Below are 16214 nucleotides of genomic sequence, written 5' to 3' on the forward strand. Positions count from 1 at the left end.
TGGAGTCCCTGGATCGAGTCCCGTGTCGGGCTCCCTGCTTGGCAGGGAGTCTGCTTCTCCCTCTCCCACTCCCCGTTTGTGTTCCCTCTCTCGCTGTGTCTTTCTCTGTCAAATAAATAAATAAAATCTTTAAAAAAAAAAAACAAAAACAAAAACAAAAAACACATGGGAAAACTACCAGCTTTGCAAAAAACAAAGTTAAAACACATGGGAAAACTACCAGCAGTGGCTGCTGTTGAGCGAGCGCACATGCGGACAGCACCGCGGGTGAGCACTGCGTCCTGAGGGCACGGCAGGCGCCTGGGGCCCACGGGGCTATGGAGACTGTGGGTGCACCATTTCTTCATCTGGGTACTGGTTGTACTGACTTTATTATTGCTTAAGCTCACATCCACGTTTTATGCTTTTCACATATGGTATTTTTCACAATAATTGTTTAAAACATGTTCCCTTTTCTATATATTAAAAATAGCCAGCAAGTAGATACTAGGAAGGAAAGGAATCTGATTTGTAACAGCAACAGTAACAGACAATGACAGGAACATGAGCTGGCTCAGAATGCACTGCATGCATAGATATTAAAATCCCATAAAACTTTACTGATTGAAATGAAAGGAAATTGAATAAAAGGAGGACTTGGCCACATGATTCCATGGTGAGACCCAGTAAATTAAGGTTATAAATTCTCCCTAAATTAAACCATAAATTCAACACAATATTGACAAACTGATTTTAAAAGTCAACTGGAAGAACAAATGTTTGAGAATGGCCATGAAAATTAAAAAAAAAAAAAGATCTGTGAAAGAAGACTTGTCCTACCAGTTACCAGTGCATTTTGAAGGTACAGTTGAAATGAGAGTGTGGACTTTCACGCCAATGGAAAAGAATAGAGATGTTCCAGAAACAGAATCTGTATGTATCAGAATTATAATTTGGAAAAAGAATGAATTGCTCAGGATTAGAATTTGGGGCACATTATCACCATTTGAAGTTTTTAAATCCCTCCCTCTTAACATAAAATAAATTCCAAACATAACAAAGACTCAGATGTGAAAAGGAAAACTCACAAAAGTACTGGGAAAATGACCAGCTGGAACAATTAAAAAGCCATAAAGGCAGTGATAGGTTTTATTAAATACAGATTTTAAGTTTTGTATGGGAAGGAAAACAGTAAACAAAATTTAAAATACAGCTGAAAATATTTAATGTCTTTCCATTCTCAGACACAACATCGAGCAGTTACATGATAGTTTATGAGGTTACAGAGCTGGGTTTTTTTAAACATTAACTTGTTCTTCATAAAATCTTGAAGCTACTTGCTTTCAAGAGTGACAGGAAAACAAGAATATAGGTGAAATATTAGAAACCCATAAAAACTACAACATCAATCTCATACCGTATTCAGTCACTTAAGCTTATTTATCAGGTAATGGAACTGCGCGCCGGGCACCATCCTAGGCACTGGGGTTGTAGTGATGAACAAGATGAGAGAAGTCCTTTTACCCCCTGAACTTACCTTCCGTGGTAAAGACGAGATACAAACAGCTATGTGATAAAACATTAGGGAGTGAGAAATGCTAGTGTTAAAAAGCAGAGGGGATAGACAATGGAAGTGTTGTTTTCCTTAGGCTGGTAGAGGAGGTCGAAATCTAGATAAAATAAAGGAGTAAATCCTAGTTTTCTGGGGCAAGGATACTGCCGGCCATGGGAACAGCAAGTGCAAAGGCCCTGAGGCAGTCTCTGCTTGGTGCGTTGGAGGGACAGCAAGTGTCAGGGTGAATGGAGCAGGGCGAGCAAGGGTAAGCATGAGGAAGTAAAGTCAGAGCAGTGGTCAGGGCCTGCAGGGCCTTCCGTGGTAGGCCTAGGTGAGGACTTGGCATTTCGTTCTGAGAGGCAGGAGGCCTCTGGAGGGTTTTAGGCAGATGGAATGACTTATTTCAACATTTTTCGTAACATTACCTCTCAAAAGGCTTGCCCTGGCTGCTGCGTAGAGGGGTAGGCAGGGCAGGCAGGAGTGGAAGCAGAGAGACTGTTCTGGAAAATGTGAGAGATACCTGGTGTTTGGCGTAGGGCTGTATCTCTCGACCGTAGTGATACTGCTCCTGAGGGGACATTCAGCAGCACTGGGGGACATCTTTGGTCATCATAGCTGGGGTCAGGGTGCTGCTGGCATCCTGCGGGCCGAGATCAAAAATAAAATCTGGCCAACTCTGGATCTGCTTTTATTACCTGTTTTTCTTCTTGATTTTAGAGAGGAGACTCCGCTGTGGGAGCTTCAACAAGAAAGTCCGCGGAGCATCTGGCTCTGCGCTTGCGGGCGGCTTGGTGGTAGCACTGGTGTCCTCTGGCTTTGCTCTTAGTGCTGGGGTGGGGCTCTGAGCCCTGGAGCCTGGTCAGCGGGGGGCCGGGGTGATCGAGCCCCCTGATGGGGTGGGCTGGCTCTCCCTGCCAGTGCGCACCCTGGGAGCAGGTAGTGACCAGCTCACTGCAGCCTCCCAGTTACTGTCTCCGCGGGGCTCCCGGGAGTCTCGGCCCGTGCGCGAGCCGGGCAGCGCTTAGCCGGGGACGCAGGAGACGCTCAGCCGGGGAGGTGGCCGCTTTCCGGTTGAGTCCTGCCCTGCGTGCTGTGTGGATTGGGCGTGCCCACAGGATTCGCTGGGTAGGGGCGGACTGGCCCAGAGTTGCTCGGGTAAGGGCCACTTCTGTTTCTGTCTGCGTCCGTTTGCTTCTTGGAGCTTTTACATGGCTGTTTTTTCTGTTTTGTCCAGAGCTGATTATTATTATTGATAAAAGGACTAGTCTGATACAGATTATCCTGTCATCACTGGAATGCAGAAGTGCCAGTGGTTAAGTACGTTATAGATAAAAAGACAAAGTGGCACCGTTTGCATAGGACCCAGAATTAGACTGGAAAATGCCTTTACTGAAGATCGTCTTTATCCACCGAGAGATTCTGATTCACCTGAACCCGCCAGGGGTGCTGCATGTGCCCTGGTGCCGCGGGGGGCGGTCGGTGGGGGGAGAGCAGAGCCATCTGAAAGTGGCGGAAACAGGATTTGCTTGGCATGGAATTACCGGCCAGAGGGAGCACCGAGGCCACGAGCCGTCTGTGCCCGCTGAGAGGGGCCGCTCCCTCCGTAGGCAAGTGTGACCATCCCTGTTTCTTGTGTTTGTGAACAAGAGAGCCCCCACTACCGAAGCCACGACCAGGAAAATAACTTCGTTTCTGCTGGCGGGCGAGCAGCGGGTGAGGCCTGGCTTCCAGAGGGGGTGCGCCTGACCGGCTTGGTGCCCAGGGGTCCCAGCAGCCAGCTCCATATCCCCCCACCCTGGAGGCCACCCTTGGGAGCCACCTGTCTTCACAGCTATCATCCCTCCTGTCTCTCTGTCACCCTTCCTACCCGGCCACCTCGCACGTGTCATGCCTTATCTCCCCGAACGTGGCCTGGTGCTTGTACGTGTCCCTCCCCGTGGGCCCGCTGGCCTTCTCCGGCCTTCCTCCACTTCCCGTGTCCAGCTAGTGATGCACGGAGGTGTTTCCTGCAGGTGTTCATGCCTGCCATGTGCTTGCTGGGTGGCTGGAGCGTAATCTCACGTTTCACATTTCTCCAAGTAAAAGCTGTGAGTTGCTTTCTTACTCAGTGCTGTGGTTGCTTCGTCCCTGCTGCGTGTTGGCAGCCCGGGCGGGAGGCAGAGGGCGGCTCCGTGCCCCCCGGCAGTGCACTTGCTGTCCGGCTGGGTGACCTGCTGCAGTCCAGTCTCAGTGTGACGCGGTTAGGTGCATGGTAACCAAGTGATAGAACGGAATTCGCTGTTCTGTGTTTCTTCCCACATTTTTCTTTGTGTGCCTGGAAGTCGTTCATGCTCGCTCATCCTGCTGACCCTCTCCCCAGCTTGCTTTCTTAAGAAGGAATAAAGGAAAGAGAAGCCAGTGTGTCCATTCTTTGGGCAGACGCTCCCTTTCCTGTCTTACTGGGCCCCTCCCCAGGGACCCTGTGTCGGGTTTCTGTCCCTCCACTGACAGGCTGGCAGTCCGGTTTTCTTCATAAATCTCGAAGCTGCCAGGATTAAGAAACCCCCGCCCCCACCTGTAGGCCCTCACGTCCCTGGGGGACTGTTGTATTTCCCGTTAAATGCCCCCTCAGTGTGACTCACTTTCTCTCCTTTCTCTGCAGGTTTTGCATGCAGAAATGCGTTAGTCTGGTGCCTGGGGTCACACTGGATTTAATAGAAAAGTAAGTAAGATTTTTAAGCTGTGCGGCTTTCGGGGTCTGAGGGGGGTTCTTTGCTGTTCGTTCTCGGGGGCACTTCCGGTCAGCGAGGGGATGTTTCCCTTGTGTGTGGGTGTGCACTTTTCTCTGGCGAAGGCCGTGTTGCTACTTGTGCTGGTGATCAGCGTAGGACGCGTCTCCATGTGCGGCCATATTAAAAGAACAGAATAAAAGCTGAATACTTTTGAACAGTGACAAATACTCCCAACACTAAGTCAAAGCAAAAATGTATGGCTGCACACAGAGGTTGTCTCTGCTCCCCGACTGCAGTAGCTGGGTCACGGCCTAGCGCCTACCCGATTTCCCCCAACTCTCCCGTTAATATTCTGCAAGCCCCCCGCCCCTGTTCTGTGTTCTGCCTCAGGGCAAATGCCCCAGTCCAGTCCAGCAGTGTCCTTCATGGTGCATTGTGGTTATGTGGCCTCTCCTCGTCCTTCCAGGTCATGGGCGGCCTGGCTGCCTCCAGTTGTGGACTTCCTTAGGTCCAGACTACTCTGTGGCTCTAGACTTGACCTGCGTTGCGGGTGTGCGTGCACGTGTGTGTGTGTGTGTGTTCGTGAGACTTGCCATGACTCATCCTGGTTCATCTAGGTAGCTGTTCTTAAATCCTCTGCCCTGGAGACCATTCCTTCTAGAATTAACATACAAGATAATAGTTTTCTAAGTCTTGATACACAAAATCGTGGGTGAGAACAGCTAAGGCCTGGGTTTAATTAAATCAGGTAGGAAAAGCAAATATACTTCTGGGTTTCTCTCCTGGAAAACGACTTGCCTGTGTGTCAGGGAAATAGACAAGAGGGTTATGCCTAAGCGTCCACCATTACGGGCAAGAGGGGTCGGGTCCTGCCGGGGTTGCGCGCTCTGTGGAAGCTCCGGTCTGCCCGGCGTGCTGTTATTGGGAAAAGCAGACAGAGACTGATACACAAGGAGGCTGCCATGAGTATTTTCAGACCGCATGTGACTCTGCGTGTGTGAGTCCAGGTGAAACAGGCACGAAACGATGAGTCCGTTGTTCAGTCTGAGTGGGACAGCGCAGGTGGGGAGCTGTGTTAACTGACTTGGGTTTCTTTCCATCTTTTAAATTTTCCTACGAGAATACAGACACATGGGGTGCCTGTAAAATAAAGACTCAAGAAACTATAGGGCACTTGCAGACAATTCACTGAGTATAATTACTCTGCAAATTTTGAGTAAGTGTCTAAGGAATTTGGTCTGCTTCAGGGTCTGGTCTGCTTCAGGGGGCTTTGTTCACAAGCAAGGTGGGGTACGGTGGCAGGGACCAGTGCGACACTGGGTGGCGCCGGCCTGTGTTGGCACGGCCAGGCAGGGGTGTGGGGTTGAGGTGTGCTGACAGGTGAGGTGCGGGCAAGCTGGAATCGCCGGAGCAGGAGCCCCAGGGTGAGGCGGCAGGCAGGGAGCCAGACGTGCTCTGTGGGTCGGGGACAGGCACGGTGGCCAGAAGCAGGGACTGCTGACACGAGCTGCAGGGTTCTCAGATCACGAGCCAGTGATGACCAGCTGTAGCGACGGCCCTTGAGCTCGCTCGGCGCATGCCCCCTCCCTGTCTGCGCTATGTGGTCTCTGCTTGCTGCGCACACTCGTGGTCAGGAAGCGGGGGGGCGCGCTGTGACACACACGGGCTGGGCGACACGGGGGATGGGGTGCTCCGCGTACGCCCGCGTCCCGGTCGGGCTCTGCTTTCCCCGGCGGCCTGCTCGCTCAGGGCGCCTCCGTTCGCCCTCCTGGCGCTCCTCCAGACTCTAAGCTGGTTTCACCTCCAGGCGCAGTGACCCAGAAAACGGTTTACAAATGCTAAGCAAACAGCATGAGCCTGGAGAAACATTATGTGGAGGAAACTTTAGGTCTGGTCAACCAGTCGGCTTGCTTGAGTCCCTTGTCGGGATCGCAGAGACTGCAGAGCCACCCGGCAGCTCCACGTGCCAGTCCGCTGCGCACGCGCTCTCGGGCCCCATTTCCCTCTATTACCTATGCTCACATTGCCCGGTACGGACCAGTTCTCCAGCCTTACCCGGTGTGGGGGTGGCAGTGGTACATTCCATCACGGCAAGGTTGCGCCTGGTGGCCTGTCCAGAGAGGTCTTGTTCTACTTCCCGCCTGCCTGTGAGTGGGGCAGCCTCGTGGGCCCTCCCCACCAGGCAGGGCGTGAACCCCGCCGCTGCCCCCGTGTCTGGGTGCTGCCCTGTCCCGTCCCCATCCCTCCCAACCGAACTCTGCTCGTGTTCGCTGAGCCACACGGGAGCAACAGCACCACATGTTCTGAGCTCTCCCGAGTGAAAGGAGCTACTAAAAATCACATAAATGAAAAATATGTATCTTTTCAGTTACTTAGTTAAGCCTCCTGATTGTACTGGAGAGAAGCCTGGCATTCAGTTCGGCTGTGCTTCCTGGCGGCATCTCGCACCGCGGCAGGGCCGGTGGGGCGGCCAGGCCTCCAGGGTCTCTGCTCCTCCTACAGGCAGGCCTCCCCTCACCCGGACCATGTCAGGACAGCCGGCTCCCGTCCTGTCACTCTCTCAGATGTAAAATGTGCGCAGCAGCTTGACAGCCGAAGCATGACCCACAAAAGAAAAAAATTGTGAAATTGGACTTCATCAAAGCTTAAAATGTTTACTCTCTCAAAGACACTGCTCAGTGAGGAGACAAGCCGCAGACTTGGGGAAAATATTTGCAAACCAGCCGACTCTGGACTTGTATCCAGAGTATATAAAGATATCTCAAAGCAAAAAGAAAAAAAAAAATTCAAAAATGGAAAAAGACCTGAAGAGATACTTTACCGAAGAGAATTTAAGAATGGTCAATAAGCCCAGGAAAAGATGCTCGAAATCATTAACCATGAGGGAAATGCAAATTAAAGCCACAACTCGAAACTGCGACACCCCCGCGAGGTGGGTTAATGAAACAAGGCTAGTGAGCGTGCGGGGCGACCAGCACTCCCACAGCCCCGGCTGCGGAGGCGAGTGGGACAGCCACGCGGTAGGAAGACGGCCCCATGGGACCGCGGTCCCACTCCCGGGCATTCATCCCACAGGAACGAAACCGTCCACACAAGAACCTGTGCAAGAGTGTTTGTGTGGGTTTACTCATCACCACCGAAAACTGGAAAGACCAGAATGAATAAGCAGAATGTGCATTGTCTAGCGGGGTACAGCCAGCAGGAAATGGGGGGACATTTGATACATGACCACACGGGTGGCCCCAGAAGCACCGTGTGGAGTGACAGCCGGCAGCTCCAGGGCCGACATCTGGTCTGATTGCATTCACGTGCCGTTCTGGAGAAGACACAACTATCGGTCAGAGATGGCAGTGTGAGGGAATGTGGGGTGAAGGGATGTTCCCCATCCTGCTTGTGGCCGCGCAGATCTGCACATGCTAAACTCAGGGAACCGCACACCCAAAAGAGCCCGTTTACTATATGACAATGCAGAAAACAAAATGTAACGTGGGGAAGTAAGAACCTGTGTGAAGGAGTACAGGACGGATTGACTCTGGGAAGGCGCAGCAGGAACGACCTGGCTGGAGAAGGGGGTGGGGGCGGGGGGGGGGGAAGGACCCTGAGGCCAGGATTTGGAAAGCACGTGGCTCTTCTGTGAAAGGTGCCTGTTGTTTCGTGGGAAGCAGCTTCACGCTCACTATGAGGCCTGGTTAACGAGGATTGTAAAATAGAAGGAAGCACCCTCATACATTATGACGTCAGTAGTTTTCATGAAGCGTTGTTTTCCTGACTCCTGACGTCCGACTTTGCACTGGCTGGTGCCTTTCCCAGAAACACTTAGGTTTACGTCCGCCCAGCGCTGAGGGCGTGCGTGCACACATTCACTTCCGTGGGCCAGCACGCCCTGTCCCCTTCTCCACCTCCCTCCTGCGCCCAGGGATGCTACGTGGTTGGTCAGATGGGGGGAGCTGGGGTGTGTGATTTTTCTTCTTTTTAATTTAAAAAGAAAAACATAGTTAATGTGGATAGCAGCACGTCTCACAGTGCTTCCTGAGTGCAGATGGGGGCTGGAAAGAATATGGACCTGGAGCAATCGGCCACGGCCTGGAGCGCTCAGGAGCTCCACTCGCAGGACAGCTCTCTCGCCTCCTGTCTGCCCCAGCCTGGCCAGGGGCTGATGTGTGCTGGAGGCTCTCCGCAGGAGCCAGCCCGCCCCCAGAACACGTGTCCCCTTACCGCCTTCCTCGGGGTGACAGGATGGACTGGGGGAGGAAGATGCCTGCTTTAGGAGCCACGTCCCAACCCCCCCCCAAGACTGTCTTGGGGGTGGGGGGGCTTCCAAGCAGCATCCTGTGGCACTCGTCTACCCCAGCATTCCGCTTCGCCACCACGTGAACAGGCAAGGTGGGGACACAGGCATTGTCCCCGCCCCCAGCCTTTGCCTCAGGTGGGGCCATAAGTGTTTTGGGTTTTTTTAATTCATAAGTAGCTTATGTTTGGAGAAGCCGCAGAATATTTAAAAGTATATACATTTTTAATAGTTTGGGAGAGTTCCATAAACCAATTACACAATATTGCCGAAGCTCATGGGGTGGTTGCCGGGTGAGACCTGGGAGAGCCGGGTGGCCAGCTGGGCAGTGCTCCCATGTGTCCCCCCCTTCTTGTGACCAGCTCTCCTCTCCAAGAGCCATGGGGCTCCAGGGCCCTGGGGTCATGTCTGCATTAAAGCCAGCAGAGCGCGCCCCTGTCCCCGTCTCCCCACGTGGGATGCGTGTGGCTGCCACCTGCTGCGCTGTGAGGCCGTTACGTGGGCTTCCGGTGCAGCTCCTTGGGTGACCTGGTCATGGGTCCAGGTTAATTGGCGAGGTAGCTTATTTTTAATTACTGTTATAAGATCAAACAGGAATTGGCTCTTTTGCCCAGTTCCTTGGCCCTTTATTCCTGTTTCCTTTATTCTTTAGCAGTTCATGCTGAACAAAATCGTAAGCCCTATAGAGTGCTGGGGGAGGAGGGAGGAAGCCCCCCACAAGGAAGCACAGAAGGCAGAGTGTGCACTACCTGCAGGGTGTGGGCCGCGTGGACGTGGCACATGTCGTGGTCTCCTGGCCGGACACAAACATGCGGTCGGCTGAGCTGGAACTTGACATTATCGGTGTTGCTCCCTTCTCAAGGATTCTGAGCCCTTCATTTTGCATCCGGTTTTATTGTCTCATTTCTCCTTAACACATGGTAGTACTTGTATTTGAGAACCTCTCTGTCACCTCTAAGTGTGACAGTGACTCTGGTCACTATAGCCGTCTGAGTGGAGGGACATGTCCTAATGCAGAGATGAAATGGAGAATACAGGCCCGGGTTACTGGTTTTGTTTCCTTAATGACCTGCAAAAAATAAGAATGGTGTCCATTTCTGCCCTCTGCTTCCCTCCCGGGGCCCTTGCTCTGTGCTGAAAGATGGTCCTGGCGCATGGCATGCTTGGCCTGTGTGTGGACCGAGCTAGCTGGCATGGGTCCCGCACCCACACGCTCTCGCTTCCTGCTCCCTGAAGCTGTCCTTCCTCTGTGTGCGGCTCTGAGTGGGCCGAGGTCTCCAGGGCTGATGAGCCATCCTGCCCTGTGGTGGACAGCGGTGACTACATGTCCCAGGAGCCAGGGAAGCCTCAGGACCCAGGGCGGCAGGTGTGGGCCTGGAGGGGGCACCGCGCCTCACCTCCAAGACCGGTCTTTCCCGCCACCGTCGTGACGGGGGCCAGTGCCTTCCCTGCCTGCTGCCTGTCAGAAACCCCGCCTGAATGAGTCATGGTCTTCTTTGCCATCACCGGAGAGATGGATGGAAAGGTTTCATACTTGAAATTGCTGCATGGTAATTCAGTAATAAATGTTTCTTTCTAGAAGCTGCCACCGTGCGACTGCTCAGCGTAAGCTTCCCAGGATAGTGAGCGTTAACCCCTTCCCGGGATAGTGAGTGTTAACCCTTCCCAGCTTCTGCCGCCTCGTCAGATGTGCAGAGCGTGTTGTTTGCAGTCTCAACACAAGACCAGAGAGAAGATACAGGCGGTTTGTGGGTCTTATAATTACTTAGCAATCTTTACAGCCGGGGAAGGAATTTGTTTTCTAATTAAGCTGCTGCGTCGGGAAGTAAATTAGAGCGAACCTTCTTTGAGCACCCCCAGTTTCTAATTATCTACGCGAACCCAGCAGCCTGATGAATAAGCATGTTGCTGCTGCGGCGCGTATTTATATTGCGAGTCCTCGGAGAGAGTGGCAATACGATCCATGCTTGGAAATTAAGGGACATTTTTCAGCCCTGAGACAAAGTAATGAAACGCTTAAACAGTGCTAGAAATATTAGGGCGCTCAGAAAACACTGGGGAATCAGGGAGCTGGTGAGCCTCTTCCATGAGGCCGTTCGTTAGCATTCTGATCACTGGAGGCGCAAAGTGTACCAAAGATTATTCATAATTAACATCTATTGTGTCAACAGCATATTTTAAGGAGCTAACAGCCCTGTGTCTGGGATGAAGTGGGCTGCTGGGCCCTGCTCCCTCCAGTGCGCACGTGGCGTGGCCGCCGCTGAGTCCGGGGCGGCAGGCTGAAGCGGAAGCTTGGATCCGGGGGTTGGTTTTGCTTTGAATCTGTGAGTGTTTGGTTAACTTAGCTGCGGTCTTCATGTGTCAGAGCCCCGGTCTCAGCTGTGCCCTGGAGGGACAGGGAGGAGAGCACAGGAGGACATGAGCTGTTGCTTACGAACACAAGGTAACCCGTGGTCTTCTGGTTGAGAACCAGGAAGAATAGTAGGTGACGTTTCCTGACCACCTGCTGGGTGCCAGTGCTGTCTGAAGAGCTCTCCACATACTAACCCATGTAGTCCTCGCTAGAACCCTCTAAAGGAAGCACTGTCATTATCCACACTCTAACCATGGGAAACTGAGGCACAGGGCGGGCAGGTCAGTTGCCCCGTGTCTCACTGCAGGGGTGAGTGGGAGCAGGGCTTTGCCAGACAGCCTGCCCGAAGCCCGTGCGCTGACCCACGCCATCACGCAGACCCGCGTCCTCCGAGGGCCACAGGGGCAGAGGGTCTGCAGGGGCTGCGGCCACCACGCCTACCAAACAGGTCCGGTGGCTGTGATTAGAATTCACTCCACTGTCAGGTCAATGTCATTATCCACACGTGTTATGTTTGAAAGGAAAGCTATCAAAAGATACCAGTCTTCATTCAAAAAGTACCTTTCTCTGCAACATAAATATATTGTATCAGCCGGGTGAAGGTGAAAAATCAGTAATTCATGAACGCCTGCCAGTCACGGAGAGGATAAGTAATGACTCACTGGAAGCTAATTTAGAGACGGAGTGGGAAAGAGAGCCCCGGGAGACCGCACGACGGCGCGGTGGAGAGAATGTGAGCAAGTGGCGGAAGCGCGGGGCTGCTGCGAAGTAAGAGCCGCAGGTCCTGGTGCCCACCGGGGCATTGTGAGTCAGCTGCGCCCGGAGGGCCGCCCGGGGGCCTCACACTCAGAGCGCTCTGGGGTCGGAAGGGAGAAGCGGGGGTGCTGGGTCCCCGTGTGCTGTCATGGCCTCCCTCTGTCGTGATCGGCCTGACGGAGGCTGGGCCCTGAGATGAGATTGTGCTGAGCCGCCAAGCGGGGGAGCCGGAGCGGGAGCAGCTTCTGAGGCCTCCCTGGGGTGCCCACGTAGCACGCACGGGGCTTCTATTTCCTCCACTGTGGCGCCAGCATCCTGGCCTTTGTCATCCAGGCAAACAAAACAGCGAGGTGCCAATTTCCTGTCTTCACCACCTGGTGCCTCGTGCCCTCCGGTGTCCTAAAGAAAACGTGTGTCTGCCCGTCTCCACTGGATGCCCCCGAGAGCCGGGATCCGGGGAGGCAGCTGGCCCCGCAGGCGGCTCTCCCTCACCGAGCACAGGCGTGGTGCCAGGGGAAAGCCAGGCAACGTGCAGCACGGGAGGAGGAAGAGGCGTGGGCTTCTGTCCATTGTGCCCAGCCTGTGCCTCGGGCCGTTACTGCGCACGTGCACGCAGGCAGACGCCCCTTCCGTGTTCACCCGCTCTCCCCTTGGCCTTTCTCTGAGCGCCGGCCACCTGAGGCCCCACTCGGGGCCGGCACCCCTGCTCTTGCCTCGTGGTGCGGGCACCACACCGGCAGACAGAGCGGAGGCCCCTTAGCGCTAAGCAGCGCTCCCAGGGCTGTGTCCACCATGTGGCCACTCGCGTCTGCACGGCCAGCCCACGTGGGGTCGGTGAGACCCCCTCTGCAGCTTGCGGTGCCCGGCCCTGCAGGAGGCCCTGGTGGGGATTAGCTGCTCTGGTTCGCACAGTCGTCCAGGGAGTCGGACTCTGGACCCTAAGGGGGAGGGACATGGACTTTCCCAGAGGCACTCCAAGTGGCAGAGCCCATGTCCGCCCCGAGTCTGCTGGCCCCACGCAGTCTGGTGGATGCAGCGCACTGCCTGTGCGGAGGGGGTGCTCACCCTCCCTGACCCGAGTACGCCAGTCTCTGAGACGGGCACCTGGCGCTCCAGGCTTGGGAAGAGGGCGTGCGTAGCTTCGGTGTCGGGAGCACTTGGTGGGCTCACCGCCGCCGCTCCGCATCTGACTCAGGCCACTGCATCAGATGGGGAACTGAGGCAGCTTTGTCGGGACCTGTGTTGGAGGTGCTAGATTTCTCCAGCTTCAGTGCCCGGGCCACAGCTTGGCCGTGAGGAAATGCCTACTGCTCCGTGCTGTCTGCCAGCAGGTGTCCGAGCGCCGGCTTCCCGGCCCGCAGGTGCTATGGGATGATGGCGGGAGAGATACAGACCCTAGAAGCACACCAGACAGTGTCCGCAGAGCTCACCATCCAGCGGGGGGCTCAGGGCCATAGAGCTGTTCGCAAGGACGGCCTGAGCTCACTAGCCCGTGGGTCCTTCGTCGGAGCCGAGGGACCAGACACCCAGTGAGAGGTTGGCCCCTCTCCCGCAAGGCCAGCACGTAGTGGGCAGTCAGTAGACGCCTGTGGGCGGACAGTAGTTCAAAGAGGAGAGGGCCCTCAGCGAGCCGGAGATTGGAGCCTGTGCGTGCTGCAAAGGGGAGGGGGTGTCGGTCAGGGGCGAGGAATGCGAGTGACGCTCTGCTCCCGAGTCTCTGTGCCCAGCAGCCTTCCACCAAAGGAGCGGGCAGTGCAAAGCCTGACTAACCATGCTCTGTTTGCCAGAGGGAGAGAGGGTACAGCGGGGAAGCCACAGGGAGGAAGGTGGTCAGCCCGGCGTCTGCTGGAAGACTCGTGTCCAGAAGGCTCCTTCTCCTCCTGCAGAAGCCTGTGTAGCATGGGACACCAGCCGCCCACCTCACCTTTGCAGGGTCTGCATGACAGCACCGTTCTGCTCTTACAAAGATCCGTTTCACAATTAACCATGGAAGTACAGCAAAACGGTGCAGAACTTTTCAGAAATGCAGATAAACAATAATGATACTGTTATTTGAAGTACTGAGAGAACATAAGAGTTTGCTCACAGACCCAATACCAGGGTATAAAAAGGTCTTCACAGGCTGAGTAGCTGAAGGCAAACGGTCAGAATTCTGTATATAAACCTCAGAGCAGTCCTAAGAAATCACATGTGCAAGTGTGGGATGGGGGAGATTCGCTAGAACACTAGCCTCTGGGGGAAAAGTCAGGGTTGTAGTAAACTGAGCTTGAGTCAACTCTTTCAAATGACAGTTCCAAAAACAGAAAAATTCTAGAGGAAGGAGGGGCAGCCCCTCTCTCGACCTCCTGGGGACATGCAGGATGCAGAATGATGCGTCGGGAGAGGGGCACTTTAAGGGACCAGGATGCTTAGCCTGGAGGGAAGAAGACACTGGATGGCACGGTAACTGTTTTCACATCACTGAAGAGTGGTGAAATTGCCGATGAGTCACACATTTCTGCAGGGCACCAGGGCCATCGGCGGAAGCTTCAGGGACAGCAGTGTTCGCGCAGTGAAGCAGCCCTTGGGGTCAGAGCCCTCCCCCCGGAACAGGGCCGCGGGAGGCAGGGTGCACGCCAGGCCAGGCCAGGGCTGGGCCACGGGTGGTGTCTCGGGCTCCTCCCGCCCAAGCAGCATGGTTCTTTGTAACGCTGGGAGCGGTGAGAAATCACTGACTTCCCAGGTGGGAAAAAATGCACTGATTTATTAGGGGAACCAAAGGGAAAGGGGGAGGGAGAGAATTCTACATATACTGAAAGCTAGGACTTTAATTTAGTTTGACTTAGAATGAGGAAGCACAACAGCAGACGGTTGTCTCCCGCCCGCCCGCCTGTTGATCGAGTAATGCAGAAAGCATGACATTTCAAAAAGAAACTGAAATGTACACGGTGGTTTTATAGCATTGTTGATGTATCCAATTCAGACTTCTTGGGGTGGTGTTTTCTGTATTTTTTCAACAGCTTTATCGGACTATAATTTACGCCCCCACCTGCGGGTTCAGCGGTTTCCGGTGGGTCTTGCAGTCCGTGCTGCCATTTCCACAATCCCATTGCAGCTGGGTGTCCGTCGCTGTAACAGGATCCCTCGTGCACATCCACCGTTAGTCCCATTCCCACCCCCAGCTCCAGACGACCGCTAGGCATTCTCTCCCTGTGAATTTGTTTTTCCCGGACATCTCACAGAAATGATATCATACGATACGGTCTTTTGTGTCCGGCTTTTTGTTTTGTTTTATTTTTACTTAGCGTAAGGTTTTCAGAGTTCCTTCACGTTGTGGCTCTCATCAGTGTTGTTCTGTTGTATTGTGGAGTGGTACCCCACATCACTGATCTGTCTGTCCTCATCACCTGCCGCTCATTCAGTGTGGGGAACGGTGTGGTTGTGAACACCCACGTACAAGTCTTTTGTACATGCAAATTTTCATGTCTCCTGGGTAGACCCCCAGGAGTAGCAGTGCCGAGGCAGATGGTACGTTTGTTTAACTCCTAAGACATTGCTAGTGTCTTCGAGTGGTACCATTTACGCTCTGTTTCTCCGTGTCCTCACCACGTGCGTTATCGTCGGCCCATGGTTGTCACTGTTGTTGTGGGCGTGGCAGGGGTCTCCCTGTGGTCCTGACGGGCATGTCACTGAGGGCTCACCAGGGCGAGCATCTTCTCACTTGCCCACTTGCCACTGTGTGTTCTTCCATAGTGTTGCATCTGTTGGTCGCCCGCCTGTGTGCGGGGGGGCCGTTTCACTGAGCTGGGAGAAGTCCTCGTGTACTCCAGATGTCAGTTCTTCTGATATGTGACCTGCAGATATTCTCTCTGAGGCCACCTTTAAGTTACAAATGTGAAAATGCTCTACATGTAACCTAGATTGCTCATAAAATTGTCATGTTTACTGGGGCAGTTCCGGCATTTGGAGTTTAATTTACTTTAAAATGTGTGTGGCGGGGGGGGGCGCCTGAGTGGCTCAGTCGTTAAGCATCTGCCTTTGGCTCAGGTCATGAACCCAGGGTCCTGGGATCAAGCCCTGCATCAGGCTCCCTGCTCCGCGGGAAGCCTGCTTCTCCCTCTCCCACTCCCCCTGCTTGTGTTCCTGTTCTCACTATCTCTCTCTCTGTGTCAAATAAATAAATAAAATCTTAAAAAAAATAAAATAAAATAAAATGCGTGGGGGGGTTGTAATAAGTAGGAGCGGCTCTGTTTCCTGGGCCCTTACTGTGTTCAGGGTTGTGTGCTAACTTGTTCGGTGTTAATTCATCGCACTTTTCTGTCTCCCATGGAGTTCGGCGGGATCCCTGCAGCGACTGCGTCTCAGGGAGGTTAAGTAACGTGCCTGAAGTCACACAGCTCTACGTGGCAGACCCTGGAGGATTCACACCCAGGTCTGTCCAGTCCCGTCCCCTTGTCTCTGTGCTGCGTGTAACGTCGAAGAATTGTTGATGTCCTGCAGGTCCGTGTGCAGGTGTTTCAGAGGCAGGAAAGTTCATTCTGACTGGGGACATACGAGGAAAGGTCTTACGAGGGAGGTGGCGTGAGTATTATA

At 53.8% G+C, this 16214-nt stretch overlaps 1 protein-coding gene across 6 annotated transcripts in view; it reads left to right on the plus strand.

Annotated features, from left to right (window-relative positions):
• Positions 1–16214, plus strand: part of RPTOR (regulatory associated protein of MTOR complex 1) — a 319684-nt gene that overhangs the window by 175698 nt on the left and 127772 nt on the right. For 5 of the 6 annotated variants that reach the window (XM_064582472.1, XM_064582474.1, XM_064582476.1 and 2 more), the window contains exon 7: positions 4176–4235. The exons of the other annotated variant lie outside the window; for it this stretch is intronic. In XM_064582472.1, the coding sequence (XP_064438542.1) occupies positions 4176–4235 (60 nt within the window). The remainder of the gene's footprint in view (positions 1–4175; positions 4236–16214) is intronic. 6 annotated transcript variants of the gene reach the window in all.

The sequence above is a fragment of the Mirounga angustirostris genome, unplaced genomic scaffold (assembly GCF_029215605.1).
Source record: "Mirounga angustirostris isolate CCGP_5_RB_7025 unplaced genomic scaffold, mMirAng1.0.hap1 SCAF_17, whole genome shotgun sequence".
Lineage (NCBI taxonomy): Eukaryota > Metazoa > Chordata > Mammalia > Carnivora > Phocidae > Mirounga > Mirounga angustirostris.